The 26,553-nt window shown below is 51.6% G+C and overlaps 1 protein-coding gene across 3 annotated transcripts; it reads left to right on the top strand.

The window, feature by feature from the left end:
* Positions 1-267: 267 nt before the first annotated feature.
* Positions 268-26,323, top strand: Usp2 (ubiquitin specific peptidase 2). Of its 3 annotated transcripts, XM_071616775.1 has the most exons (14): positions 268-513; positions 8,028-8,863; positions 20,437-20,487; positions 21,339-21,462; positions 21,668-21,779; positions 21,875-21,985; positions 22,175-22,239; positions 22,689-22,792; positions 22,880-22,960; positions 23,095-23,173; positions 23,739-23,846; positions 24,022-24,142; positions 24,592-24,671; positions 24,997-26,323. In XM_071616775.1, the coding sequence occupies exons 2-14, from the start codon at positions 8,069-8,071 to the stop codon at positions 25,176-25,178; spliced, it is 2,013 nt and encodes a 670-aa protein (XP_071472876.1). In that variant the 5' UTR covers positions 268-513; positions 8,028-8,068; the 3' UTR covers positions 25,179-26,323. The 3 variants fall into 3 exon arrangements, with proteins under 3 accessions (XP_071472876.1, XP_027786604.2, XP_027786607.1); XM_027930803.3 differs by having other exon boundaries at positions 24,592-25,084; XM_027930806.3 differs by lacking the exons at positions 268-513; positions 8,028-8,863 and adding an exon at positions 16,666-17,044 and having other exon boundaries at positions 24,592-25,084.
* Positions 26,324-26,553: the final 230 nt, after the last annotated feature.

Here is a 26,553-nt window from a genome sequence, read left to right as displayed (position 1 = left end):
TAAGATCTGAAAGTTGTTATGCCCCGGGGCTCAAGTTCCAACCTTCTCCAGTGACCCCCCGCTTCTTTTCCAATACCTTCCACCTGCCACATCGTGTCACATTCCAGTCCACTTCTTTCCGTGCTCCACGCCCTCCAAACTGGCGTGCTTTTCCTCCACGTGGTTCTCTGTAGATATTGGTTGCCTGGGAGACCCTAGCCAGGCGGGGCTCTAGTGATGTCACAATAGGAACAAGCCAATAGCCTTGACGTTGGTCAGTGACGGGGGACGCGGGGTGTGGCTTTGCCGGCCCTGGCGCGATGAGGCGGCTGCCCGCTGGGTGGCGCCGATTTCCCGGGGAGGTCCTTTCTGGGCCCCCGGCGGAGGTGGGGGAGAGGCGGGCAGGAGCCGAGGCCAGGGAGCCCTCTGCGTCAGCTGCTGCTCGCTGCGCCGCGCCAGTGCCAGCCAGGACTCACCCGCAGCTCCATGCTTGTGCCCGGTTCGACTCGTCGTCCATCCTCCGAGAAGAGGCAGGTATGTGCCACCTGTCGGAGATCCGGGAAGAGGGATGTGGGGGGTCACTGCCGGTTTGAAGCTCAGAAAGTGAGGTGTCAACGATAGTCTGGGCAGAATGGACATTAGAAATGTAGGGCGAGGGCCAGCTGTGCGGGGGAGCTCCAGCTGTGGGTCCCACTATGTAAGGGGGGCTGCCAGCTGACAGCGCAGGGTGCCAGGAAGAGCCATCTGTGCACAGATCAGTGTGTTCTAAGGAAATGCTGCTTCGGAGGGTCCAGGTCGCTGTGCCCGGTGTAATATGTGGCCCGAGAGTGATGCCTGGACGCTGACGATCCCCCTCCCCACGTGTGCTTGTAGCTCACTTACTACCTGCTCCTAAAGCTCCTGGGGGCTGTCTCTGGTCAGTTTGCCAAAGGGGGGAGGGGTTTTGGGGAGCGCAGCAGTTAAACGGAAGGAGAGATTTTCCACCAATCCCAAATCAGAAAGAGGCAACTTTGAAATTCTCCTAAATCCCAAACCAGAAGTGGGCATGTGGTGCTCCAGGCAAGCAACTTAACCAAGGGACACCCAGGCCAACCCATCCTTGCTCTCCTCTGAGGAGTCCTAGCTCTTAACCTGGATGCTTTTAAAACAGGGCTGAGTTGGAAAATTGTAGGGGCTGCTCATCTCCCCAGGACCAAGCATGAGAACACCCCTCAAATCCACCTGCAAAGCCAGAGGAAAGGAGAGGGTTGATGATCTAGTTTTGGGGCATTCCCCTGCTCTTTTGATGCTGTAGACAGATGCATGGTGACTGGAATGAGGACTGGAATGAGGGCGTCCTCTGAAGTGCATCATCAGGACCCAGGCTGAGTCAGTGGCCTGTGCTGAGACAGGGTGGAGGCACCAGCATGGGTCCTCCCAGTCCTCAGGGAGAGCCATCGAGAAACAGGAGACTCATCCTGAGAGCAGACAGGTGCACCAAGGCCAGAAAGGCCAAGAACCCTGCTCCTCCTTGTGACCCTGCCCAGCACAGCTCTTCGGCCCAGGAATCCCGAGCCCTCCAGCAGGTAGAGTGGAACCACTCCAGAGGGGCCAGAGAGTCTCCTGGCAGTCTGGGGGAAGCTACACTTGCTATATTTTTCCAGATAAATGGGGAGGGAACCCAAATGGGCTTGTCCTGTCTCACTTTGATGGACTGGACATCTGGGAATATGACAACTGGCATTTGCCCTTCCCACTTTTGGGATGTGGGCCAGTTCAGAAAACCACAGGGCTATTCTCTGGCATTAAAACAGAGCACTCCCTGAGGGGTGGCCTGAGGCCTTTTTCTTCTAGGTTAGGGTCCTCTTCTAGGAAGGATCACCAACTGCTACTACTAATACTGCTGTTCACTAAAACAAGAAGTGGAAGTATTCACTACAATCATCATTTTCTGAACTCTTACTATATGCCAGGAAATTTACAAATATTATTTTATTTCATCCTCACAACTTTGAGGTATACTATTATTATTGTTATTATTATATTTTATTAATCAAGCTTTACAGACTAAATGAGATTCAGAAAGCTTAAGTGACTTGCTCACTGACTCAGATCCAATAGGGAGAAGAACTGGAATTCAGGCCTAGACTTAGAAGTCTATCGTAAAAAAGTAGTGAACTGAAACCTGAGTAAAGGTCTTGTCTGCCTCTAGCTGTCTGTGTGCCCTTGAGCTAGGTCTACTCCATCTCAAAATTCCAGGAGCTGTAACTAGCAGTAAGGCTTCTTCCTGTTCTCTAATTCTATGACTGACAGCTCCACAGAATCCAGCCTCTTCCTATTTTTGTCTCAATTTCCACCCCAGTCCTCTACCATCCAGTTTCCCCTTGAATTCCCCCACTGTTACACTTCAAAATGCCTCCTCCCGAGAGTCTTAGTCCTTAGCAGGACTCCTTGGCTGGCACCAGTCAAACCAAGTGGCCCATGAAGAGTGGGCATGCCACTGCCCCTTTAATTCTCCCGGGGCTTGGAATGCAAGTTGCCTTCTCTGGGAGGTCAGATAAGATACTATATATATCCAGCGTAACCTGAGCTCCGGATTACCCAGCCCAGAGTCAGACTCCAGCTTCTGGGCTCTCCACTGCGTTCTCTGCCCTCCCGGGGAGGAAGCCCCCAGGTCCCATCCAGTGCCCCTGGACACAGGTCAGTAGCAGCCCCTTTGGTGTCTGAGCTTTGCCTGGGCAGCTGTCCAGATGACAGACATGAATGAGTTTGGGGGAGCTCATGAGAGGCCACCGTTGGGCCTGGTGGGTGCAGTTGGCAAGACCAAAAGCTCCTCGGGAGGTGAGTAAAGAGGACAGCTAAAGCCCTAGAGGAGAGAGAGAAGGACAGAACTCTTCCCTGGGGAAGGGGCACCTGGAGAGTGCCTGGGCAGAAGTAGGTGCAAAAGAGAATGTAAGGACAACAATACTGCCTGGAGCCCATTTCTTTGCCTTTTCTTGTACCTGTAGATGCCCAAACCCAAGTCAAGAAGCACCCTATAGAGATGCTGCCCTGGGCCCACCCACTTATTCTCCACCAGTCAGGATGCTTGCCTTAATCTCCAATCTCTTTATCTCCCCTCCCACTGCCACCCCCTGGACTATTACCAGCAGCCAGAAAGATAGAGATGAATCCAAATTCCCTTGGATGACCCCTTGCTATGGCAGATAAGCTAGTGGGTCCCTCAGTGCTAGCTCCTGATAGGGAGAGCTGCTAGTGACAGGTTAGAGGAGGGGTATAGGTTGAGGCTCCTGGGGCCTAGGAGTAGACAGAATGGGCACATAACTATGCCCCACCCCCATCCTCAACCTGTGTCTTCCCCACCTTCCAGAATTGGATGCTTGTATCCAGACAGGGGAGCAGGGGACCAAAGCAGCCAGACTAAGAATCAGAGAGTGTAGGTGGAGGGAAACAGGGCCCCCGTCTCACCCCCCTTAGCCTTCAGGGTCAGCACATTCTGATGCGGTTAGCAAGCAGCTTTTGGAAGCTCTGAGGTCATCACTACCACGGACGCTCCTCCCGAGCACCCAGCAAGACTAACTAGAACTCCTCATTCACCTGCTCTGATCACCTGGGTAGGAAGGAAGAGACTTAACCCTGTTTAGGTGTGACCCTGAAGCTACTTGGGGCTCTGTGGCCAGGAAGCCAGCATATCTTCACTCCAGAGAGCCAAGCAGATCTTGGCAAGCGAAGATTGCTGGGATGTGGGGCATCACCCATCTCCTGCCCCCAGGGCCAGGAGTGCCTGGGATTCTTGGGGAGCAAGTCCCTCCCCTGGCTGGGCAGGTTAGGGAGCCCTTCACGTGAGCTACAGGAAATGACAGTGGCTGACGCAAGGAGATGGCTGCCCCAAGGGGACAGGGCTCATTAACCCCTTATTCACCTAGCATAGATGCCTTGGGGAGTGGGCTGAATGGCAGTCAGATTAGGAGACTGGGGGACATGTTCAAACAGCCAGGGGGCCAAGGACCTTGAGCTGGGGTAGATGCTGGTGCCAGGGGACACATAGGAGTTTGGCACCATGAGTGAAATGGAAGCCTCCTAGACCATCTCATGGCCAATCAGTATTATGCTGGGGCTCAGGTTGCACCTGGCTTCATTTTCATTCACCTGCAGGAAAAAATCCAGAGGGCTGCTCCTGTGAGAGTCAGTAACCCCCATTCTGTTGCTGGAGAGTGGACACCCGGATCCTACAGTGGTCCTCTCCCCACATCCACCTCACAGGTCCTTAGCCCTACCTCAGCCCAAGAAAGTATCAAGTGGGGGTCTTGGCTTCAGGGTCCTAACCCGACTCTGTGACTGCTCCAGCAAGGCTCTGGGATGGCCACATCACTCCAGGGACCCTAGTTTCCTTGTCAGCAAATGAGCATCGTAACAACACCTCTTGCTATTACGTAGCCGGAGGACCACGTCAACACTGTGCCCCAAGTCTTAATGCCATTTTAAGCTTTAATACCTTCACAAATATAATGCTAAAAACTTCATTTGAAAGTTTCACTTATTAAATTTCTTGTACATTTATTTTTGAATTGTGAATAAATTCTTAATTTTTTAATAATTTGACCTTTCCAACAATGTTTGTAAGTGTGAGGCAGCCCTCTGTTTGAAAAAGTTCAGCTCACCCCTGCACTGAGACTTCTGGGGCTGATAAGAACGCTCAGAAGGAAGCGGGACGCATGGTGAGGGCCGCACGTGTTGGTATAGGGCTGCAGAGAAGGTGAAATCAGAACCTGCAATGTGAAGTCCTCAGTGTGCTTGGTGCCTGGTCCATAGGTGTAGAGCACCAGCTGGCCAGGTGACAGCTGCTTGGATCAGATGTCCCCTACAGGAAGCTGAGTTCCTCTGTGCAGAGGAATGCTAGTGCACCTCTAAAGAGGGGTAAACTGATCAAAGTGATGGGGAATCTCAGAGAAAGGAAGAGCTGGGAACCTTGGAAAAGATGGCATGAAGGAGGAGCGTGGGTAGGGGACTGCCCCTGTTGTCCAAGGTGGCGGGCACCTGGGGAGGTGCTGCCTGAAGCCACATGCCTATACTTGCCAGCTCTGGGTAAACAGTGAAAGGAGCTGGGCAGCAGGGGCCCCACACTGGGTAGGGAGGAGTACGGGGGATCCCAGCCAATCGGCTGGCCTCCCACTGCCCCATGAAAGGGCCATTCAGTCCAGGCTGTTCCTGTGGCAACAGGGAAACTCGCAGCCATGTGAGTGCCCGCTCTGTCCCTGTCTTGCGCAGCAAGGCCACCGCCAGGGCCCCAGCCCAAGCTCCCGCCCGTGGTGCATTCTGCAGCCTCCAGGGACAGCAGTGCCAGGTAATGTCAACCCAAGCTGTCTTATCACATGGAAAGTGCTGGGACTCTTCTGAAGAATGAGACTTGGGTTTGGTGGGGGTAGGGGGATATGTTCAAGCCCCAGTAAGGACCCTCTCCCTAGACATGAGAACTGTTCGACAGATATCAGAGCTGAGTGGCAGCTTCTAGGGGGTGTTAGTGATGGCATGTCTCCCAGGTTGCTGGGGGAGGGCGGAGGCCTGGCAGTTGCCTGCCAGATTAGAGAAGACGGGAGAGCCAGGATCTGGGATCCCTCCTGGGATTCTTTGGGACAGAAGGTATGGCTCCACCTCCATATCCCCCCCCCCCCAGGGCTGCCTGTTCCTATCTGCTGTACCTTGTTTGGCCCAGTACTTCTGCGTCGTCAGCAGGGCTGGAGAGGTCATGGGCTTAAGGCACTGCCGCAGAATACCAATTCCCCCGGGAGTGCTGGGGAGGGGAGGGTGAGCTGTTAAAGACTAGCCATGAGCTCATGCCCTGGAGGTGAGGGAATATCTGATTGGTGGCAGGGTGTCCAGAGCCCAGCTCCAGAGACCTGGAGTCTCTTTGACTTTGCATTATTGATGGAGTTCTCCAAAGTGAAACAGAGCAGGTCTGGTCCTCTGCCCTCACTCCTGAGCCTCTCTCTCTCCCATCATTTCCCTGGATGAGATGGTCCCCCAGTTACTTTTTCCTAGATAGGAGTGAAAGTTGTGCTGGAGGTGGGAGCCAGGGGACAAGGGAGAGTACATGAAAGGTAGCAGGGGTTTCGTGGGCCAAGCAAGTAAGGGCAGAGAGTAAGGTGGATGGGCCTTCCCGAGGCCAGCCTGGAATTAAAACTGCTGGAAACCTCTAGCAGAGTCACAGAGTGATGTTCTGGGTCCTACATGGAAGTCACCACTTGCTCATCTCCCACCCCTACATCTATCCCAAGTCTTGCATGGATTGGGTTTCTAGAGATTTCTTCCAAGCCTTAAGCATTTAGGGCTTGGCACCAGGTCCTCTCTGCTCTAATGAGCTGGGTTTCTGGTCTAACGCACGCAGGCTGTGGGCTGCCTGAGCCAGTGTCTGTTAAACAACTAGGTGTCTGCCCACTGCCCACTAATCTCTCTGGGGGCTGCAGGAGGAAGCCTGGTGCCTAGGCTGAGGTCAGGAGCTGGCCAGGCTGGGAGATGGCCAGTCCTGACATTATTATTATAGGGAAGAGCCAGGCTGCCTGGCAGGGGCTGGGAGAGGAGATAATAACTAGTCATTGTTAGGGGCTTTCACGTGTTATTATCTCATTTATTCCTCACAACAACCCTGTGAGATAGGAATCATGATGATAATCATTATACTCATTTACAGGTGAAGAAATTGGGCTCAAAGAGGTTAAAAGAGTAGTAAAAAACTGCCCAGCTAGTCTCTCACAGGGAATCAAAGCTGGCCCCTGCACACACGATATCTTGAGAGTCTTAGAAAGGTCTTCATCCCCACACCAAGGGAGCTCCCCAAGAGCCCCTGAGGACCCTTGAGGAAAGGGGCCTGAGCCTACTTGCTCCTCTCTCTAAAGCATTCCTGCCACTCCTGCTAAAGTGGAGATGAAGCCTGCTATGCTGGGGTGATGGTGGCACTATAGGTATCCCCAGCTGAGCCTAACTTTGAAGGGGGAGAAAAATGGAAAGAGTGCTGGGTCACATACTAAAAGACATGGATTCCAATCCTGACTTTGCCAGAGTGTGGCCTTGATCAAACCACATCATTTTTCCTATCTGTCCAACAGAGAAGTTAAAATGCATGATCATTTAGGGACCTCCAAGCTCCACATTCTGTGATTTCTGTGTTCCTTCATCAGACCCACTGGCCAGGGAGGAGTGGTGTCACCTGAAGTGCAGGATTTTGGCCTCTAGGGGGCCCCTTTGACCAAATCAAGTTTTAACAGGAGCAATTTAGCATCCTTGTTGGGAGGAGAATCCCTGGGAAGCCCTGAGGCCCTAACTCCGCAGAAGGCTAAGCTCAGTAAAGAAGGTGGGTTTGGCCACAGCAGTATCCCCACTGCAGGACCAAGCAGCAGGTTTCCATTCTCAGGGAAGCACTCTGGGGTGCAGTGTGGAGACTGATGTCCAGTCCCTCTGCTGAATGCTCCCTCACCACCTCCCCTGCCCACTGATCCCCATCACTTCTTCTCAGGAGCCTTTTTTCCTCGTGAGAGATCTCTTCCCATGATCTTCAGGTCATCACAGCAGACAGTCTACAATGCCAAAGAGCTCCTGCTCGTTACTTAAGTCAGAGGGCAGGAATCCATGATGACTCTTGAAAAAAGTCCAGAGTTCTCAGTCAGGGGGTGGGAGTGGGATTTCTCCAGCTTCCAGACCTCACATAGCTATTAGATCTCAGCGGGCTACAGGCTAGACCCCGGGAACCTAGCATTCCCAGCTCAGAAGTTTCTTCAGAATCTGAGCACAGGAACCAGATAGGATTTGGCTGGAGAAGGGTTGTGGCTTAGAAGGTTGCAGAGGTGAGGACAGGATAGCAGATGCTGATTTCTTTTGTGAATGCATGGATGTTGGTGTGACTACAAGGGCACACCTGAATGTGTGTGTGTGTTTCTTGGCAGCCAGGTAGCCTCTTGTCGACTGGATGGCCCAGTTAAGCCCTAACGTCCTGGTCTATCTGGGATGGATGGTAGGCACAACAGAGGGCCAGCACATGACAGGGCCCTTTGACAACTGCTTTCCTTGTCTTTCAGCCCATGAGGCTCCCAGACCCCACTGAGTGCCGCCCTGAAGGATGTCCCAGCTCTCCTCCACCCTGAAGCGCTACACAGAATCGGCCCGCTACACAGATGTCCCTTATGCCAAATCGGGCTATGGCACCTATACCCCCTCCTCCTATGGGGCCAACCTGGCCGCCTCCTTTCTGGAGAAGGAGAAGCTTGGTTTCAAGCCAAGCCCCGCCACGGGCTTCCTCCCCCGTCCCCGCACTTATGGCCCCTCCTCCATCCTGGACTATGACCGGGGACGCCCCCTGCTGAGACCTGACATCATCGGGGGTAGTAAGCGAGCAGAGAGTCAGACCCGGGGCACTGAGCGGTCTTCAGGCAGTGGACTTAGTGGGGGCAGTGGATTCCCTTACGGAGTGACCAGCAACTCCCTCAGCTACCTGCCTGTGAATGCTCGTGACCAGGGGGTAACCTTGACCCAGAAGAAATCGAATAGCCAATCAGACCTGGCTCGGGATTTCTCCAGCCTCCGGACTTCAGATAGCTACCGGACCTCAGATGGCTACCGGATAGACCCCGGGAACCTAGGCCACAGCCCTATGCTGGCCCGCACACGCAAGGAGCTCTGTGCCCTGCAGGGGCTCTACCAGGCAGCCAGCCGCTCGGAGTACCTGACCGACTACCTAGAGAACTATGGTCGCAAGGGCAGTGCACCTCAGGTGCTCACGCAAGCCCCTTCCTCACGAGTCCCTGAAGTTCTCAGTCCCACCTTCCGACCCAGTGGCCGCTACACGCTGTGGGAGAAGAGCAAGGGCCAGGCCCCTGGGCCCAGCCGCTCCAGCTCACCAGTACGAGAGGCCTTGGTGAGTTTACCCTTGGGGACCCAGTGATGGGCTGGGGAGACAGCTGCTAATGCAGAAGAGCCAGGTTAAGGTCAGGACTTCCAACCTAACTGATGGTGGATGGCAAGCCTAGTGGAGACAAGCAGGAAAAGTCATCCCAGCATGTCTGGTGCCCTCCTGTCACACTGCCAGGGTAAGAGGGTTCCCGCTCTCCCAAGGACCTGTATGCTTGGAGGTGCTTCAGCATCACTCTCCAAATGACCTGGCTACTCCCCAAACACACACACACACACAAACACACACACACACACTGCTATCCTCCACCTATCCTGTTCCGGACAAAATGCCAGGGAGCTAGATGCTGGGGCCTCCAGACTACCAGGGTTCCTTGTGGCAAATGGGTCCTGTCTGCTCTGGCTGCATCTCTCTTGTTCAGGCTTTACATCTGGGCCTAAGACACCAGAAGAAGAGGAAGTTTCCTCTAATGGACACTAATGGGCTAAGGCCCAGCATGTCTGGACACCAGGACTAAAGTGCCTTTGGAGAAAATTGTGGAGACATTTTTTACTAGGGCTTGAGACAATCTAATACCTCTATATTCCTGTGTGGGTTGGAACCAAGAAAGCAGCTTTGCTGGAGACTGACCAATTGACTAGCATGGTCTCCCTCATATCTAATTCCTGAAAATACCTCTCCAGAGGCATTAACTACATTCCACCTTTTCTGTAGTTATTAGTGTGCCCATTAGATGGCGAGTTGTCAGAGACTGGAAAAGATCCTATCTCTAGATCCCTCTTGTGCCTCATAGAGCATGGAACTCAGCTGACCTGCTGACTTCATGGATGGATGGATGAGTGGGTGGGTGGGTGGATGGATGGAGAGTTGGGTGAATGGATTCATGGATAACTGGATGGACAGGTAGATAGGCATACAGGCAAGAGGGCTGGATGCTGTGTGATCTCCATTACCTTATTTACTCCCTCTCATAGGTCATGTGCCTTTTGTGAACAACAGCTGTGCCACAGCAAGAAATGCTGCTTAGAGCTCTTGCCTAGGCAAAGGGAGTAAGGGTCCAGCTCTAGAGACAGGGCACTGTAAAGTGTGTCATAACTAAAGATTTGAGAAAACAATTCTGATGGCATTACTTAGAGAGCCTTGGTCTTGCTGGGCCATCTGGGAAGTACCAAGGAAGACAGATAAGCTGGAGTCTCCCAGGTCATTTAGACCCCAACAAGGCAGGGTTGCCTGTACTAAAGAGCTAGTAGAACTAGTAGACCTAGTGTAGAAGCAAGTGTGAGACTGTGTCAGGAGAGCTGACCCGGAAGAGAAACACCTGCTCTCACAGAACTGTGCTTAAGGTATGCTTAAGGTGGAGCAGGATTCACTTGGACAAGTCAGATGTTGTTCATGAGGTGGCATAGGTCCTAGAAGCTTCTGGGGACTGCCTCCCTTTGCTCAAAACAGAACATTCCGGTAAGCAGTGTTTTTCCAAGAGGAGTCTGCAGATTACCTATATCAAAAATCACCTGCAGGACTTAACAGTGTACCCAGACCCACTGACACAAATTCTATGGAGATAATGCCTGGGAATCTGCCCTTGTCACAAGTTCTTCGTGTGATTTCTAAGCATGTTCAAGTTGAAAACCTGCTCCCCAAATACTGAATTATAGACCCTACCCCAATACCCTATCATGAGAGAGCAGGGTGTCTCAACTAGGAGTCAAACTCCACTGGGAATTTGCCTCCTTCCTCACAGGCCAGCTCTCCCTGGAGTCTGCTGCCCTTCCCAAGGGCCCAACTGGCCCCACCCTAACCCCCAGGACCAGGGAGAGAGAAGCTTTGAGAGAGGACCTCAGAGGAGTGGCACACTGCCCTGGGACAAACACAGTGGCCCTAACATCCTTCCCCTCTGCCCCCATCCAGAAGCAATTCACAACACTCTTAAGTGGTCAGGGATGCCCTACAGTGACTTCAGGGGGCTCAGAGGCCTAAGACCTTTGTTTACCTCACTCCTTTTGTTCTCACTTCTGGAAGCTGATTGTGTCCTATACAGGTGAGAACAACCCGGCTCATGTGGCCTAGTCCACTTCTTTCTAAAATCAGGTCCAGTTTCTCTTCAGATCTCCATTTGGGGTGTGGGCATCTTTTCATCTTTTTATCCATTCATTCATGCTTTACTAGCCCGACACTCAATGCCTAGTACTGAGTGCTCAGCATCTAGCTTACTTGAGTAGGTTGTTTAACTTCTGAACCTGTTTCCTGTTCTGTAAAATGAGAGTGCTCATAGTTCCCACTTCATACATTTTGTGAGGAATTAACAGTAATGTATGTGAAAGTGCCTGGCACATTGTAGGTGCTCAGTAAATGTCAATCCTCTTTGTACTCTTCCAGGTGCTTTGGAAGGCAAGAGATGTGCAAGCCATTGGTTTGCCTTTGTTGTACTCACAATTCACTTGGAGAAATCAGTTCTCAAATAATAACAATAGGAGGTTGTCCTGGGTGTGTTTAAGTGCAGTCAGTGGTGAGAAAGGAAGAGGTCATGTGAGGCTGAGGCAGGCTTCCCATGACCTCTGGAAGGTACAGTTTGCCTTGTAAATCTTGGACACCTATCAGCTGAGCTGTATTTCCTCATCTATAAAAGGGAATGATCACACCTGCCCTGCCCATCTCACAGGAATGCCACGAGGCTCAAAACAAATAATGAATGTGGGGAATCTAAAATCAGTAAAATGCTATGGAATAGTTCATTCAAACATAAGAGGCAGGGCTGGGGATGTGGCTCTGTGGTAGAGCACTTACCTAGCATGCATAAGGCCCTGGATTCCATCCCCAACACCAAAAATAAACTTGAGATGGGATGGAGATGATAAAGGGGGGATGTATTTTGCAGTGGGGAGAGGCCCCCCTGTAGGAGGAACAAGTGAGGAAGTGTGTCCTATACCCTAGGACTCTCAAAGGGCTAACCTGACCTACAGTTGGTTTTCAAAGAGAAAGGGAGGTCAGACGCAAGCCCTGAGCAGGAATATAACTGTTCCAACGAGACTCCTTCCCCTAATTAACAGTAACAGCCATCATGAACTTGGAATATTACAGACTCCACTGAGTATGAGTAAAGAACTGGTGGGGAGGAACATGAATTCTGAACAACTCCCTCCCCGTGCCTGTGCAGACACCAACAAAATGCCAGTCTGAGGGGTGCAGCACAGCGCTAGGACAATGAGGGTCTGCCCAAAGGCTTCACCTTCGGCTAAAAATGCAGACAGGTGAGCCAGGCAGGGCAGTGATGGTGAAAAATAATAGCTGGTTACCCCCAGTGGGGACTACAAGCCAGCCCAGGTGGCTAGGCCCTGCAGAGCCAGGAGCTGGAGCACCGACCCATCATCTCCCCACTCTGCCCCACCTCTCCTGTTCCTGGGGCCTGTAGAAGGACAAGCTGTTCCCACTGAGCCCTGCCAGGCTGCGCTTTAACCCCTACAATCCTTCCTAATCCTCCTCCGCTCCACCCCTCCAGCTGCTCCTTGCCAGCCCTGGCATTCTGCCTGCTGGCATCAGCCCTACACTCACCCCTCCCAGACTCCCCCTCTCTCCCCAAGAAGAGCCAGGGGTTGGCCCAGGGCCTTCCTGAGCACAGTCAGCAGGCTGGGCACCTGCTCCTCAACAGAGAGTCAGAGACCAAGGCTCGGAGTCTGACCCAGCCAATTCTCCTGCACACCCTTGTTCTCAGCTTAGAGTACTGTTCCTACAAGCGATGGAACCTGAGTACCTGGGTCCTATTTGCCCCTGGGGCTGCTGACTCATCTTCTGAGGCCTTGGGTTCCAGCTGTTCAATGACAGGGAGATTATATAAACTGAGGTCATGTGATTTTCCTCTCAGGTGGGACTTTGGACTTGAATGCTGCCCTGCAGCAAGTGGTGGTTCTCCATGGAGAGCAGCTGAGGATGGCAGGGCTGCCCAAGAGCTCCTAGGTGAGAGAGAAGCTGACCTTCCTCTCTCATCCCTTACTCCTGTTGACTTGGCCACATTGGACTGCATCCCTGCTGGCTTGTCCAGCTTGGCAGCTTGAGACCCTGGGGCCCATCCTCACCCCAGGCTCACTCAGCTACCCTGAGGAGATCAGAATTCCAGAGGACTTGAATCTGTGCTGCCAGCACAGGAAGGTCACTCAGGGAAAGCATTAATGGAGAGTTCTCACAGCCAGGGAGGGCCAGTACTAGCTGCTGAGAAGGAAAGGACAGCTAGTTTGTGGTTTGATTAGAATCAGCAAGATGCTGATGTCTCCATTCCTTGAAGACTGGCTGTGGGCTGTGACCTGGTTGGTGGCCTTAGCACTGCCAAACCCAGGTTTGATTTCTCAATCAGTGACCAGAACCATCCATCCTCCCTGCCTTTTCCTCTGCCCCTACCCCACGACATCTTCAGGAGTTAATGTGGTGCTGGGGTGGGGCTCAGCAATGCAGAAGTTAATCCAAGCCTGGCAAAATGTTCCCTGCCCCTGGGGGAGCCGCTCCACTGACCATCGGCTTTAGAAATAAACATCATGTTCAAAGCCCAGAGCTGCACACTTGGCTCTTTGCCTGCCCCCCTTACCTCAATGGATAAGTAAAACTGGCACCCTGGACAGAGGTATAAGCAAGAGAAGGAAGTATGTGGGCTTCTGGAATCCAGCTGGTTCAGGCCAGACTGCCTGGGGCTTAAAAGAGTACAGAGAATTATCTTGGCCTCTTGTGTGTGTGGAGGGGGGGATCCAAGTCATACAGGGACACAGAACTTCCTCCAGCTAGTGAGGGAAGCAGACTGACCCTCCTCCCAAGGCACACTGTGGACTACAAGCTCAACCCCTAACAAGGATTCGGAGCCTCTACCTTTTCATCTCTCAGTCAATCAGACCACCAGTCTATCCATTTACTATAGCAACTGTAGGTACTTGCTAGGAACCAGGCCACTGGCCTTGAGACATATGCCTAAGCCCAAGCAATGTCACCAAACTCTGGACCAATATTCAGATCTGAAAGAGGACAATCTTAGGTCCTGGCCTCACAGAGCTAATTCAGAGTTTAATGTATTCATACTCCATCTCTTGCCAGGAAGGATGTGAGGTGAAGAACATGACATCCTACATGGGAAGCAGGCAAGCCCAAGTTTTGAGAAATGGGAGTATTGGGCTTCAGGAATGAGCCCAGCTCAGATTATCTTGATATACCTAAGCATAGAAAGTCACAGAGCCTAGGCCACACTCAGATCCCAAAAGATGATCTCCTTTGTGCAAAGCCCACTTCAAGAAATGGCACTAGGGAAAAAGGGTCTCCCAGGGACTGGGCTAGTTGAGAAACAAGCTGTAATTTTTTGTTGGCTGTGTCTGGGAGCAGCCAGACCTTCTGGATAAGACTGAATCCTGTGTGAAGTCTTTCTACTCACCCCAGACTTCTCAAAGCACTCGCACACTAGAGCTTTCCCCATCTGGCCCACCCTGCTCCCAGCGAGCTGCTCCCTGCAAGCTGCTCCCTGCCAATCTCCTGCATCCCAGGAACGATTGAGAATGTTCATGGCAGAATGCCAAGCTGTCCTGGGGCAGGAGTGCTCACGTCACTGGCTCTAAGTATGGGGACACAGGCCAAATGCTGCAGTAGGTGAACACTCTTGGGCAGTGCCCCCCCACCCACAGCACACTTGCTCAACATGCAGAACCAGACTCACACCCCACCCTCTGAGGCTCAGTGGGACTTGCAGGATTCCCAGCAGAGCCTGGTCTGACTGTCTTCATTAAGACCTCATTAAGAGAATCCACAACCCTGCCCTTGAGGAGGCTTCAGCATGCTGGCACAACCAAGACAAACCACACACAATCTAAGACCATTTACGAAAGTTTTAGAGACACTTATAAAACAAAAATAAACACATTAAGATGAATTAATAGCATGCAAACTGAATGCTAGTAGTAGACTGAGGATATGCAGTAATGGGGTGTTTAGAACTGGGTGGAGTTAATTAGAGAAGACTGTGGAAGATATGAGTTTTGAGCAGAATTTCCAAGTAAGTAATTGGCAGAGAGCAGAAAGGGCATCCCAGAATTTCTTAGCAATTGTTAAAAGTGTGAGTTATTAGACAGGTCTGGGCTCAAAATTCCACAGTGTCATCATTTATTAGCCTTCGGATCCTGGCAAGTCATTTGACCTCTATGGGCTTCATCTGTAATATAGAGATAATAGTTACTACTTCATCATGTAATTATGGAAATTAACTTGGATAATATATATAAAGCCCTTAGAATAGTGTCTGACATTTAATAAGGACTTAATCAGTGGCAGGTCTGTTGTTGTTTGGCAGTTTTCTTTTTAAGCAGAGAATAAGAGCAGTTCAGTTGGTGGTAGGGAGCAGAAAAGCAGGAGAATGGTGACAGTGGAGGGAGGCCATGGAGAATGGCCTTAGGCATTACCTGAGTCTTCCCGACTGGATGTAAGACACTGTAGTTGTTTCAAAGAAGACACAATGCTACTGAATTCAAGCTTTGTGCAGACAATACAGGACCTGCTCTAAAGGGTGTAGCTGGAGAGAAGGAAGCTTGGAGGAAAAAAGGCTGTTGCCGTGTCCAGGTTAGGTCAGAGTCTGGAGATCACACTCCAGACAAGACTGCCCTCAAGGATCACAGAGCACAGCAGCCTGCGGTTCCTGTCACCTGCCCCCTCCTGCTGTCACCAGTACTAGAAGAGGTCATGGTGATGATACTCTCCCTCCCATTATCACTAAATTGCTGTTTTGTGGGTGGCCTAGCCCACACATGTGTCCCGGGCCCAATCTCCATGTGTCTGTGGTCATGTGTGCAATGCTCGTGTACATGTGGGGATGAGCACGCCAGGAGGAACAGAAGGAGCCCACAGATGAGTAACAGCACACACTGCTGCCTCTCACAGTATTTTTAAACGCTAAAGATACTGGCTAAAAATAGCCAGCAAGCTCCAAACAAGATACTTTCTCTAGGCTGATTCGTGCACTTCCCTGTTTTAGGTGAGGGGGCGGAGCATAAAAAAACCCGCCCCTCAAGACCCCCTGGTTCTTCCAAGTACTGCTGCACTTGGGGTCAGAGCAGAATGCTCACCCCAACACCAGCTGAGCCCTGATCTCCCCACCTCCCACAAACGACTCAAATTTGAGATTCTCAAAAGAGATGGAGTTGAGTAATTGGGTACCCAAAAAAAGGTTCTTTCCTGGGGCCAAAAGGGCCGGTGACCTATTGTACCTTATAAAACCAGTACTGCCTCTCTTGATGATGGGCCAAACTAAGCTTGGAGGATGGAAACTCAGTGCCAAGGCCGTGGAAATCTTTCTTCTTTACCTGGGCCCATCCACCCACACAGATTGAGGGTCTTCTTTACCTGGGTCCCCCTGAATGCTGAACACAAGTTTATGCCATCTATGAATTTTGCCCTGAAAATAGTAGGGAGCTCTCGTGAGGGTCCTCGAAATGATCTGCGGCACCCAAAAGTTCGGGGTTCTATGCTGCCTGGGCGGAAGCTCACCCGCGTGACGCTGGGTCTTGAGGAGGCGTCCTCTGCGGCCCCCAACGACAACTTGTTCTGAGTTGGGGCTGCGTGTTTCGATTTCGCCCCTCCGGGGGACCTACCGCCCTTTGCTGCTGGCGGACCCGGACGGGCCGGGTCGGGCCGGGAGTCACCTAGCTGCCCGGCGCGGAGCAGGACCGGCGAGCGGCAGGGGGCAGGCCCTGCGGCCTCGCTGGTGTCCGCGTGCCGGGGATGGGCGGGGCTTCGGGTCTGGCTCCGCCCTGGCGCTGACGTCGCGGGGCCCGAGGCGCCGGCCCGGCTGGCAGTCCGCGGGAGCGCGAGAGCCGAGCCGGGGCGGTTGGCGGCGCGCGGTGGGGAGGTTGAGGTGGAGGGGCGCGCGGTCCGCCCCGCGGTAACGGTTACCGCCGGGCGCCGCGGACCGTGTCCTGTGGCAGCCTTGCCGGCCTTGCTGTGCCGGCTGTGGCACCGCGCGGGGACTCCCCGTGCCCCCTTGACCAACGTTAGACGTGGGGCCGAGCCCGCCGCCCGCCCCCCAGCATGCGCACCTCGTACACGGTGACCCTGCCCGAGGAGCCCCCGGCCGCCCCCTTTCCCGCCCTCGCCAAGGAGCTGAGGCCGCGCTCCCCTCTCTCCCCGTCCCTGCTGCTCTCCACCTTCGTGGGGCTTCTGCTCAACAAAGCCAAGGTACGCGGGCCCCTTTCCGGGACCCCCCACGCCAAGGGTCTGGGGTCCCGCCTCCTCCCCAGGATGTCCCCGGACCGCCACGCGCCCCTCAGCGGGGGGGACGGATTCTTCCCAGCCCCCACCCCTCCTTTCCCATGGTCTCCCAGTAAGGAATGCCCCCTCCCCAGGTGATCACACTCTTACTCGCGGCCCCCTCCCCTTGTCCAGGTCCCAACCTCCGAGTCCCCCTTACCCTCCCTGTCGGTGACCTGGGCACCAGGTGGCTCTCGGTCTCTTAATTCCGGGCACCTATCAGGACAGGTGCAGGAAAGCGTAACCTTGACTAGGGCTGGTGTGTGAGGGAACCGGCAGGACGCTGGACTCTGCCGGGTGACTCCTCCCAGGCCAGACCCCAGCAAGGAAGGCTGGTCGAAGGGGCCGCCTCCCACTCTGTTCCCAAAGGGCTCTCGCCCAGGGGTTGGTGACGGGGTCCTTTGACCCCGTGAAGGGCAGAGGAGTTGCAGACAGGTAAAAGGGGGCAACTTCCTTTCTCTTGCAGGCCCTCCAGGTGTGGGAAGTAGGCAGGGGATCCCTCAATCGAAGCAGCTGCCCTGAGTAATGCTGGGACTGAGGCTGGGCACCGTCCCCTTGGGGAAGGGAGAAGGGGCCTGAGCTTGACAGGTCTTATGTAACAGGCAGCAGCTCCCGTGTTGGCAGTGCGTGTCCTGCCCCGTGCCAGGGCCACACTGGGCTCCTTGGCTGCAGCCAGGACTCATGGCTGACCCTCCCTGCGCAGGTAAAAAGCGTCTCCAATATGAAGACTGGGGTCTCCAGTATGAAGACAAAAACCTCAGTAGGCCCCATACCCAAGATGACACCTCTGCATTAGCCCAGGGGACAACTCTTTGAGCCCTGGCTCCTGCCCTGGGAAAGGAGTGCTATTTACCAACTCTAGAGGTGGCATCTGCTCTCTAGAACAGAGCTTGCTACAGAGTCAAAACTAGGTTTGTTGATGGCTTAGTATAAGGGAGCACAGGGTCCAAACTTTCTCAACTCTTTGCACATGAGTCTCAGCATAACAGCTTTCCTTCTGCTTTCCCTGTAAAAGGCTGCCTCTGCAGGGTCTCTATCCCACCTCCTCAAGTTCTAGCCTCTCTCTGCCTGCCAGGCTGAGGTAGGATTGTTTGCCCTGTAAGAAAGGTCACTCCTGGAACATTTTGTTCCTCTCTGGAATGGAAAGTGCTGACTTTCCCTAGAGCTCCTGATTTCCTATTCATGGCAGAAGAATATCTGGCTGGGCATAGAGCAGCCCTGATCTCCCCTAGTCTCTTACCCCTGACTGCTACCCCCCACATTCCACACAGAGTGCTCAGAAATTGGCATGCAGTTTTAAACTCAGGAAATTTTAGACAAAAGCACAACTCCCCATCCTAAAAAAGAAAAATTAAAATTAGCAGAGGGGTCTAGTGATGCCTTAAAGGATCCTCTCTCCTTTCCCCACCCCAAGACCAACAGAAGTATTAGATCCTTAGGAATAGTAACCATGAGAGATGAAACACCCTCCTTTACCTCCCACTGCTGGGTCAGAGTGAAAACAGGAGTGCCTCTGTAGGCAGATGACTCTGGTGTCCCTTTCCCCACCCCCACTAGTGCTTGGTGTGATATTGTCTCAGCTGAGGGCCTGCTTTGGTGTATATGGACATGGTCACCAGTGGTAGAATGCTTTGCATATACAGCCTGTTTAGACAGATGTCGTCTGAGGCACAGAGGATAAGAGCTAATAAAGCACTGCCAAAAATAGGTGTAAGAGTGGGCATTCTGTGTGGGCACACTTAACATTTAAGTATGGTTCCAAATGGGCAACATGGAGACTTCTGTAGCCTTTTTTGTTGTTGTTGTTGTTGTTGTTGGGCCCCCTGGGAATCTTTCATCAATTCTGCCTGAAAATGCTAATAAGATCTCTGTCCTGGGGAATCATCTCTGGTGACCCTTTTCCTGGAACATTGGGGTTTAGACTGTCAGTGAGGTAAAATTCAGATTTTGTTTGTGGCTGCATCCTGCCATCCCCAGCAAGCAGGATGCTCACACCCCACCTGCTGCCAGTAGGCGTTCTTTCCAGCCCCAGTTTTAAATCAGGTCTCTCTTCTGGGTGTATTTTCTCCCTTACCTGTTAGGATTTGACCTGACAACTGGCCAGGGAAGGGATCCTCTTATGGGATGGGCAAGGCAGTTCTTGAGAAAAGCCCTCCTTCAACCTGCTCCTCCCCACCCCCCCCCCCAACTGACAATCTCATGGGCTTTGAGCTGCTGACAGCCTATGAGGCTGTCAGCACATGGCATGAGTAATTTTAGCTGAGTTATTTCAGGCTCCTGTTCTGATCAGGGTTGAGCTGGCCCCACGCATGCCCCAGCCAGTGTTGCTCCAGAGTTGCCTGCTCCCAGGTGCCCTTCCTGAAAGAGGGAGCGGCAGACTCACCTGCAAACTGTTTCTTTAACCCTTTGGGCTAAAGGTCTTCTGATTCCTTTGGAGGTATGCCCAGGATTAGCCAAGATCCCTTGACAAACAATGCTCAGAGTCCGCAATCTAGCACCTGCTCTCTCTCCAGCCCCCTCACCAACCTCCACAATAGAGACAAGAGCAAGAGTGGCACCTTCAGCCAGGTGCTCACCTCGGCTTGGCTGCAGTATGCCATAAGAAGGATTCTCAAGTCAGTGGCCAGTCAGGATGTTGAAACCGGAACCAGGCAGGGAGGATTCTCCCAGCCTTTCATCAGCCCTTAGGAGCTGAGCTCAGCTGGAAGGAATTCCACCTGTCTCTGGCAATTCAGAATGGTAGACGACTTGAGTTTTTCCCAGCTGAATATCGAAACTTAATTGGGTGTTTTGTCATTTAACTTTTCATAAGCTCCTTGAAGTGCCTGTTAGGATAGCTGCTTTCTATATTGGACATCTAGTCTAAATGTAGGTCATTTGAGACAGGCCTGGATTTGGGACTTAAATACTCTAATATATGAATTCCTAGTCTGTAGTTCTAATCTCCAGTCACTACTGTAGAAGAGAATTTACAATAACATAAAGATGGGGAATATGTAGTGCATACAAGAAAGAAAACCCCTGAAGAACATTTTTTGTTGTGTGTTGAAATTAATAAGCCTTCTTCATGGAAGGTGAGGAATCCTGCATGGACATGGCCCTGCTTCCTCACTTGATGCTTTTTCCATTCTACTCGAATAGTGCAAATAGTTGTGTTTTCTTCAGCCCTCTTTCCTCCAAGGTACAGGGACTAAGGTTGAAAAGAAAACAGGTGTGGCCTGCTGCTATGGCTCCAGCTGGCAGACAGTTGCATGAGAGAGCCCAGCAGAGGGCCAGCCATTTTGCCTCATTCTTACATATTTTGTGTTCTTTGCTTACAGAATTCTAAGAGTGCCCAGGGTCTGGCTGGTCTTCGAAACCTTGGGAACACGGTAAGTTCTTCCTAGCCTACCTTTTTCCTGGGGCCACTCCTATTCTTCTGACTGGGAAAATTTAACCAGAGTCCCTTCCTGGCTCCAACTGACTCCCTGCCCTCTAGGGCAGTTGGTACCTGTCCTTCCTGGCGAGTGTTTCATGGAATTGCTAGGCTCTGCCTCACCCGCCCCCAGCAGGAAGCACTGCCAAAAGGAAGTTCCCCTTTTAACTGTCAGCTTGCTCCTCTCCTGGATCCTTCTCCTTGAGGATACCCATTGCTTCCCACCCCTTCTGTCCAGCGTACCCACTCCCTTTTGCTCACCTCAGTTGTAAACAACCAGTTATGTCTCCTGGGCCAATAGTAGCAATTTGCTTCACTTCACCCCCTTCACATAGAAAAAGAGAAACTTGAGGCTGTAAGAAGTTCATTTCTAGGTAGATGAAACAAAGAGACTTTGGTGCTAAGTAATAGAGATGCCACATAAAAGTTTGATCTCCCCCACTGTATAGATAAATATATACCAGAGATAAATCAACTTATAAAGACAACACGGTTTTTGGCTCACAGAGGTTTCAGTTCATGAACAATTAATTGGCCCTATTGCTTTGAGCTTACAGTGAGGCAGCACATCATGGCAGGAACATGGTAAAGCAAAACCACTCACCTCATGGCCAGGACACGAAAGAGAAAAGAGACTGGGGTCCCACAGTCCCCTTCAAGGGTGTATTCCCAGTGACCTAAAGACCTCCCCTAGAGCCCCACTTAAAATGTCCAGCACCATGGGCTGGGGTCCAAGTTTCTAATCTTTGGGGGACATTTAAGGTCAATACTGTGGTACCCGCTGATTTTCTGGATCATCTCTTGCAGTGCTTCATGAACTCGATTCTGCAGTGCCTGAGCAACACCCGGGAGCTGAGAGATTACTGCCTCCAGAGGCTCTATATGCGGGACCTCAGCCACACCAGCAATGCACACACAACCCTCATGGAAGGTGAGGAATCCTGCATGGACATGGCCCTGCTTCCTCACTTGATGCTTTTTCCACTCTACTCGAATAGTGCAAATAGTTGTGTTTTAGAAATACCTCTCTACTTTTCTGTCTTTGCCTACTTTTTGTTGGGATTCTAGTTTGAGTTTCTTATAGAAAATATCTCACCTGCCCTCCACACCCTTTCTCTGTTCTCTTCTTTCAACAGAGTTTGCAAAACTAATCCAGACCATATGGACTTCATCCCCCAATGATGTGGTGAGCCCTTCTGAGTTCAAGACCCAGATCCAGAGATATGCACCACGCTTCGTTGGTTATAAGTAAGGGCCCTGCAGACATGTCCTCCCAGGGTGGGTGGCAGCAAGAGCAGAGCCTTGATACAGAAGTGTTGCTCACACTTTTTTCTCTGGGTTAGTCAGCAGGATGCTCAGGAGTTCCTCCGCTTTCTTCTGGATGGGCTCCACAATGAGGTGAACCGAGTCACAGTGAGGCCTAAGTCCAACCCTGAGAACCTTGATCATCTCCCGTAAGTAGGGGAGGATGCTATATGGAAACAAAACTTTTGTGAACTTGAATTTTCAGCCTATTTCTTTGGGGTAAATGATTTTGGGGAGAACCAGATTTGCTTTTGAAGATCAAAGATCCACGTTGACATACCCTTAAGCTTAACATGGTTAGAGCTCTGACCTAGTTTTCTTCCTTCTTTGGTTCCCAGTGATGATGAAAAAGGGCGACAGATGTGGAGGAAATATCTAGAACGAGAAGACAGTCGGATTGGGGGTAAGTGCACAGACGGAAAAAATGGCTGCCTTATTGTAATCTGTTTCACCTGAGCGGAGCATGAAAAGCCCTGAGTATGGGCTGGGGATGTGGCTCAAGCGGTAGCGTGCTCACCTGGCATGAGTACAGCCCGGGTTCGATCCTCAGCACCACATACAAACAAAGATGTTGTGTCCGCCAAAAACTAAAAAATAAATATTAAAAATTCTCTCTCAAAAAAAAAAAAAAAAAAGAAAAGCCCTGAGTAGATCTGGGGTCAGCCCAGTGGGGGAGCACTTGCCTAGCACGTGTGAAGCCCTGGGTCCCATCAGCACTGCAAAAAAGAAAAGCCTTAAGAGTCATTCTGCGGGGAACTCTGCTTCTGCCCACATCCAACAAACTGAGGCAGGAACAGTGAGAAGACTGTGTGCACCCCCCGTGTTCAGCATCTCCTGACCTTCTCTTCCCAGATCTCTTTGTTGGGCAGCTAAAGAGCTCCCTGACATGTACCGACTGTGGTTACTGCTCTACAGTCTTTGATCCCTTCTGGGACCTCTCACTGCCCATTGCTAAGGTATGCACTACTGTTGCCCCACGTTTGGAGCTCCCTCCTGTCCTTCCATGTCATCAACAGCTGACCTTTACTTTTTTTTTTCTCCAGCGAGGTTATCCTGAAGTAACACTAATGGACTGCATGAGGCTCTTCACCAAAGAGGATGTGCTTGATGGTGATGAAAAGCCAGTAAGTCATCCTTTGGTGACAGCAACAACATATTTCCATGAGACTTCTCTGGGAAAGGTCCAGCCGAGGAGTTACTGGACTTGCCCTTTGATTTCTCCCACAGGTTCTTTAGCTCTGTTTATCTTGTCTTTCAGACATGCTGTCGCTGCCGAGCCAGAAAAAGATGTATAAAGAAGTTCTCCATCCAGAGGTTCCCAAAGATCTTGGTGCTCCGTATCCTTAAGGTCCCTGGGCCTTGGCTTTTTTTTTTTTTTTTTTGGCGGGGGGAGTACTTGGGATTGAACTCAGTGGCACTCAACCACTGAGACACATCCCCAGTCCTATTTTGTATTTTATTTAGAGACAGGGTCTCACTGAGTTGCTTTGCACCTCGCCATTACTGAGGCTGGCTTTGAACTTGTGATTCTCTTATCTCATCCTCCTGAGCCACTGGGATTACAGGCTTGCACTGCTGCACCTGGCCCTAGCCCTTTTTAAATTTTATTTAGAGACAGGGTCTCCTAAGTTGCTGAGGCTGACTGAAATTGCAGTCCTCCTGCCTCGGCCTCCTGTGCCACTGCACCTAGCAGGGACCTGACTTATGAGAATGACTGATGACAAAGAGATCATCAAAAATCACCAAAATTTTGGTGAGGGGAGCAGAGTAGGAAAATTTGAAACTTGTAGACTTCCTTGTGTTTGCTTTTCTGCTTCCTGAGGAAGGTGCAGTTGCTTGTGTGGTCTCATCTAGTTGCCTCTGTTCTTGCCATGCCATCTGTCCTTAACTCATCAATCCCAGACCTGAAGCGGTTCTCAGAATCCAGGATACGAACCAGCAAGCTCACAACATTTGTGAATTTCCCACTAAAAGACCTGGACTTGAGAGAATTTGCCTCAGAAAACACCAGTGAGTATCTTCAAGAAGTGAAGAATCAGGGCACAGTGTCTAAGATACAGGTGGGAAGCAAGGAAATGGCAGGAAGCTAACATGAGTTAGCAAAAGATTGGGAAGAAGAGGCAGGAGGAGGGAATAGGGCGGTAGAGAATGCCTCCGGACTCAATGCCTTGCATTTCCTCCCCAGACCACGCTGTTTACAACCTGTATGCTGTGTCCAATCACTCCGGAACCACCATGGGCGGCCATTATACAGCCTACTGCCGAAGTCCAGTGACAGGCGAATGGCACACTTTCAATGACTCCAGGTGAGAGAGGGGGCTCAGGCAGGGCTCCTGGCTGTCAGACCATATGTCTCTCAGTGCGTGCTCAAAAGCTACTTAACACACACAAGTCTGCCCATCCTGAGGCTATCAAAAGACAGAAGTTGGGCCAAGCCTGGTGGCGCATGCCTTGTAGTCCCAGCAACTTGGGAGGCTGATGCAAGAGGATTCCAGGTTTGAGGCCACCTTAGCAACTGAGGGAGGACCTGTCTCAAATTTTTTTAAAAAATAAAAAGGGCTAGGGATGTGGCTCAGTGGTAAAGTTCCCCTGAGTTCAACCCCCAGTATTAACCTAACCAAACCAACAGAGTTTGGCTGTGGGTGTGTAATAGAGAAGTGAGAGACAGGGGCCTCACACTTCTTCAGCCACTCAGCTCTGTGAACCTGATGGCCTCCCGGGCCAGGACTCTGACTTTTCCCTGCTCTCTTCACAGTGTCACGCCCATGTCCTCCAGCCAAGTCCGCACCAGCGACGCCTATTTGCTCTTCTACGAGTTGGCCAGTCCACCCTCCCGTATGTAGCAGCAAGGAGCTACAGCCCTTCCCCCTTCCCCGTGGTGGCCCCACACCCTAAGTTTTTTAAAAAGACAAAAAAAAAAAAAACAACAACAACAAAAAAAAACCTGACAAATAAGAGAAAAATAAACTAAAATAAAGCTGCTGAGCAGGAGTTGATGCAGCCTGGTCAGGGTCTGGAGCAAGGAGCTGGGTGCCCCCAAGCCATGGCCTGGCGGGAAGATCCACTGGACACAGAGACCGGAGTCAGCACAGTGCTCCCTCGGCTTCTCTTGTGTGCATTTTTAAGCTTGTGGTTTTTTCCTGTGTGTAATAAACAACAGCAGTCTGTGGGGAGAAGATCTTCGTCCACCTGCCGTCCTCTCCAGCCCCTGCGCCTCCTGGGAAGACAGCGCCCTCTGGAGCCTTCTGGGAGCATCATTGCCTGAATCATGGCACCGTTGAGGAGCTGGCGCCTGTCTCTACCTGGACCTGCTCACCGGTCCAGAGCAGGAAGCACCCATGAGCCAAGAGCCCTCTTAACGCTGCTAACTCCAAGGGCACAGGCAAGGGGACATCTTTGAGGAAAGCTGGTTTGGGTTTTTTTTTTAATGCCCAGCTTTTTTTACTTACAGTAATGAAAGTGTTCGGACTGGAGACCCTCTCCTCCACACCTCTTCACAGCTGGCATGTTGGGCTGGTCCTTTTTGTGTAATTCTTCAAGTAGAACTTTCCCAGTGCTAGCCCCCTGTGGTGCTAGGCGGGGTTGGCCAGGCCCAAGCACACCACAGTAGACCTGGGATCTAAACAAGTTTTTGTTTTGGGTTTTTCATTTTGTTTTGGATGGAATCTAGTTGCCTCCAAGAATTGTGCCTTATAGCATTTGGGGACCAGGGGGTAACTGCCCCTCCCTGAAATATCCCTCAGTCCCTTCCCTTTTCCCCAGTGCCATGTTCAAACCCACTGGGGGAAATAGGGTCCCGCCCTGAGCCCCTGGTACGTTGTGCATTGCAGTGAGGCTAAGAGGGAAGTAGGTAAAACGATTTCTTACGATAGTGTATCAGTCCTTCCTGCCCGCCACCTCTTACCTACCCTGGTCTACTCCCTAGCTGTTTGAAGGATAGCACAAGCCCCCTGTCCCTCGAGCTTCTCTCCTTTAATTTATTCTCTTTTAACATCCCTTTCCCCTTGCCTTCCTGCCACCTGCCCCTTCTCAGAGCCTCCTAGACACAGGCCCTCTGGACCGAGTTTCTCAGGGATGCCCATGCCACCCCTCAGCTCCTCTTGGTGTTGGCCTTTGGTCCTTCCTTAGGAGCTGGAGCCTGGGTGTCTGGGGACATCTTGCCTCTGTTGTATGATTCCTGGGTTTTGCCCTAAGTTGTTAGACAAAACTCCATGCCATCCCAGAGAGCAAAGTTGTTCAGCACTGAGGCATGGAGCACTGTGCACTTTGCACACCCCACAGCTGGGCCCAGCCTGTGCCCCAGGGAGCCTGGACCATCCCAGTGCTCCTGGGACCAGGCACCAGAGAAAGACACCCTGAGTTTTACCTGGCCTGACACCCTTTTCTAGGGAAGACCTGTGAATCTGAGCCCAAGGGCTGGTGTACACTTGTTTACTGTGTAAGCAAGAGTAGAAGAATGTCTAATGTACAGTGGAACCTTGTACAGAATAAATAATAGCTTTGAGAAAGAAGCTGGTAAGTGGTGGAATCTTGATTTGGGAGGGGTGTGAATGCAGGAAGGGCTCCAAGCATATTAAGGGCCATGTAATTCATTCTCCAAGTAAGTTCTGGAAAAAGTTATTCACTTGTTAAATTTTTCAATTCTATAGAAAAGCTGAAAGAGTGCATTTTGAAAACTATATTATTCATCAAGATTCACTGAGTACTGATTTTTTCC

The sequence above is a fragment of the Marmota flaviventris genome, chromosome 9 (genome assembly GCF_047511675.1).
Source record: "Marmota flaviventris isolate mMarFla1 chromosome 9, mMarFla1.hap1, whole genome shotgun sequence".
Lineage (NCBI taxonomy): Eukaryota > Metazoa > Chordata > Mammalia > Rodentia > Sciuridae > Marmota > Marmota flaviventris.
This window is presented reverse-complemented; position numbering and strand designations above follow the sequence as displayed.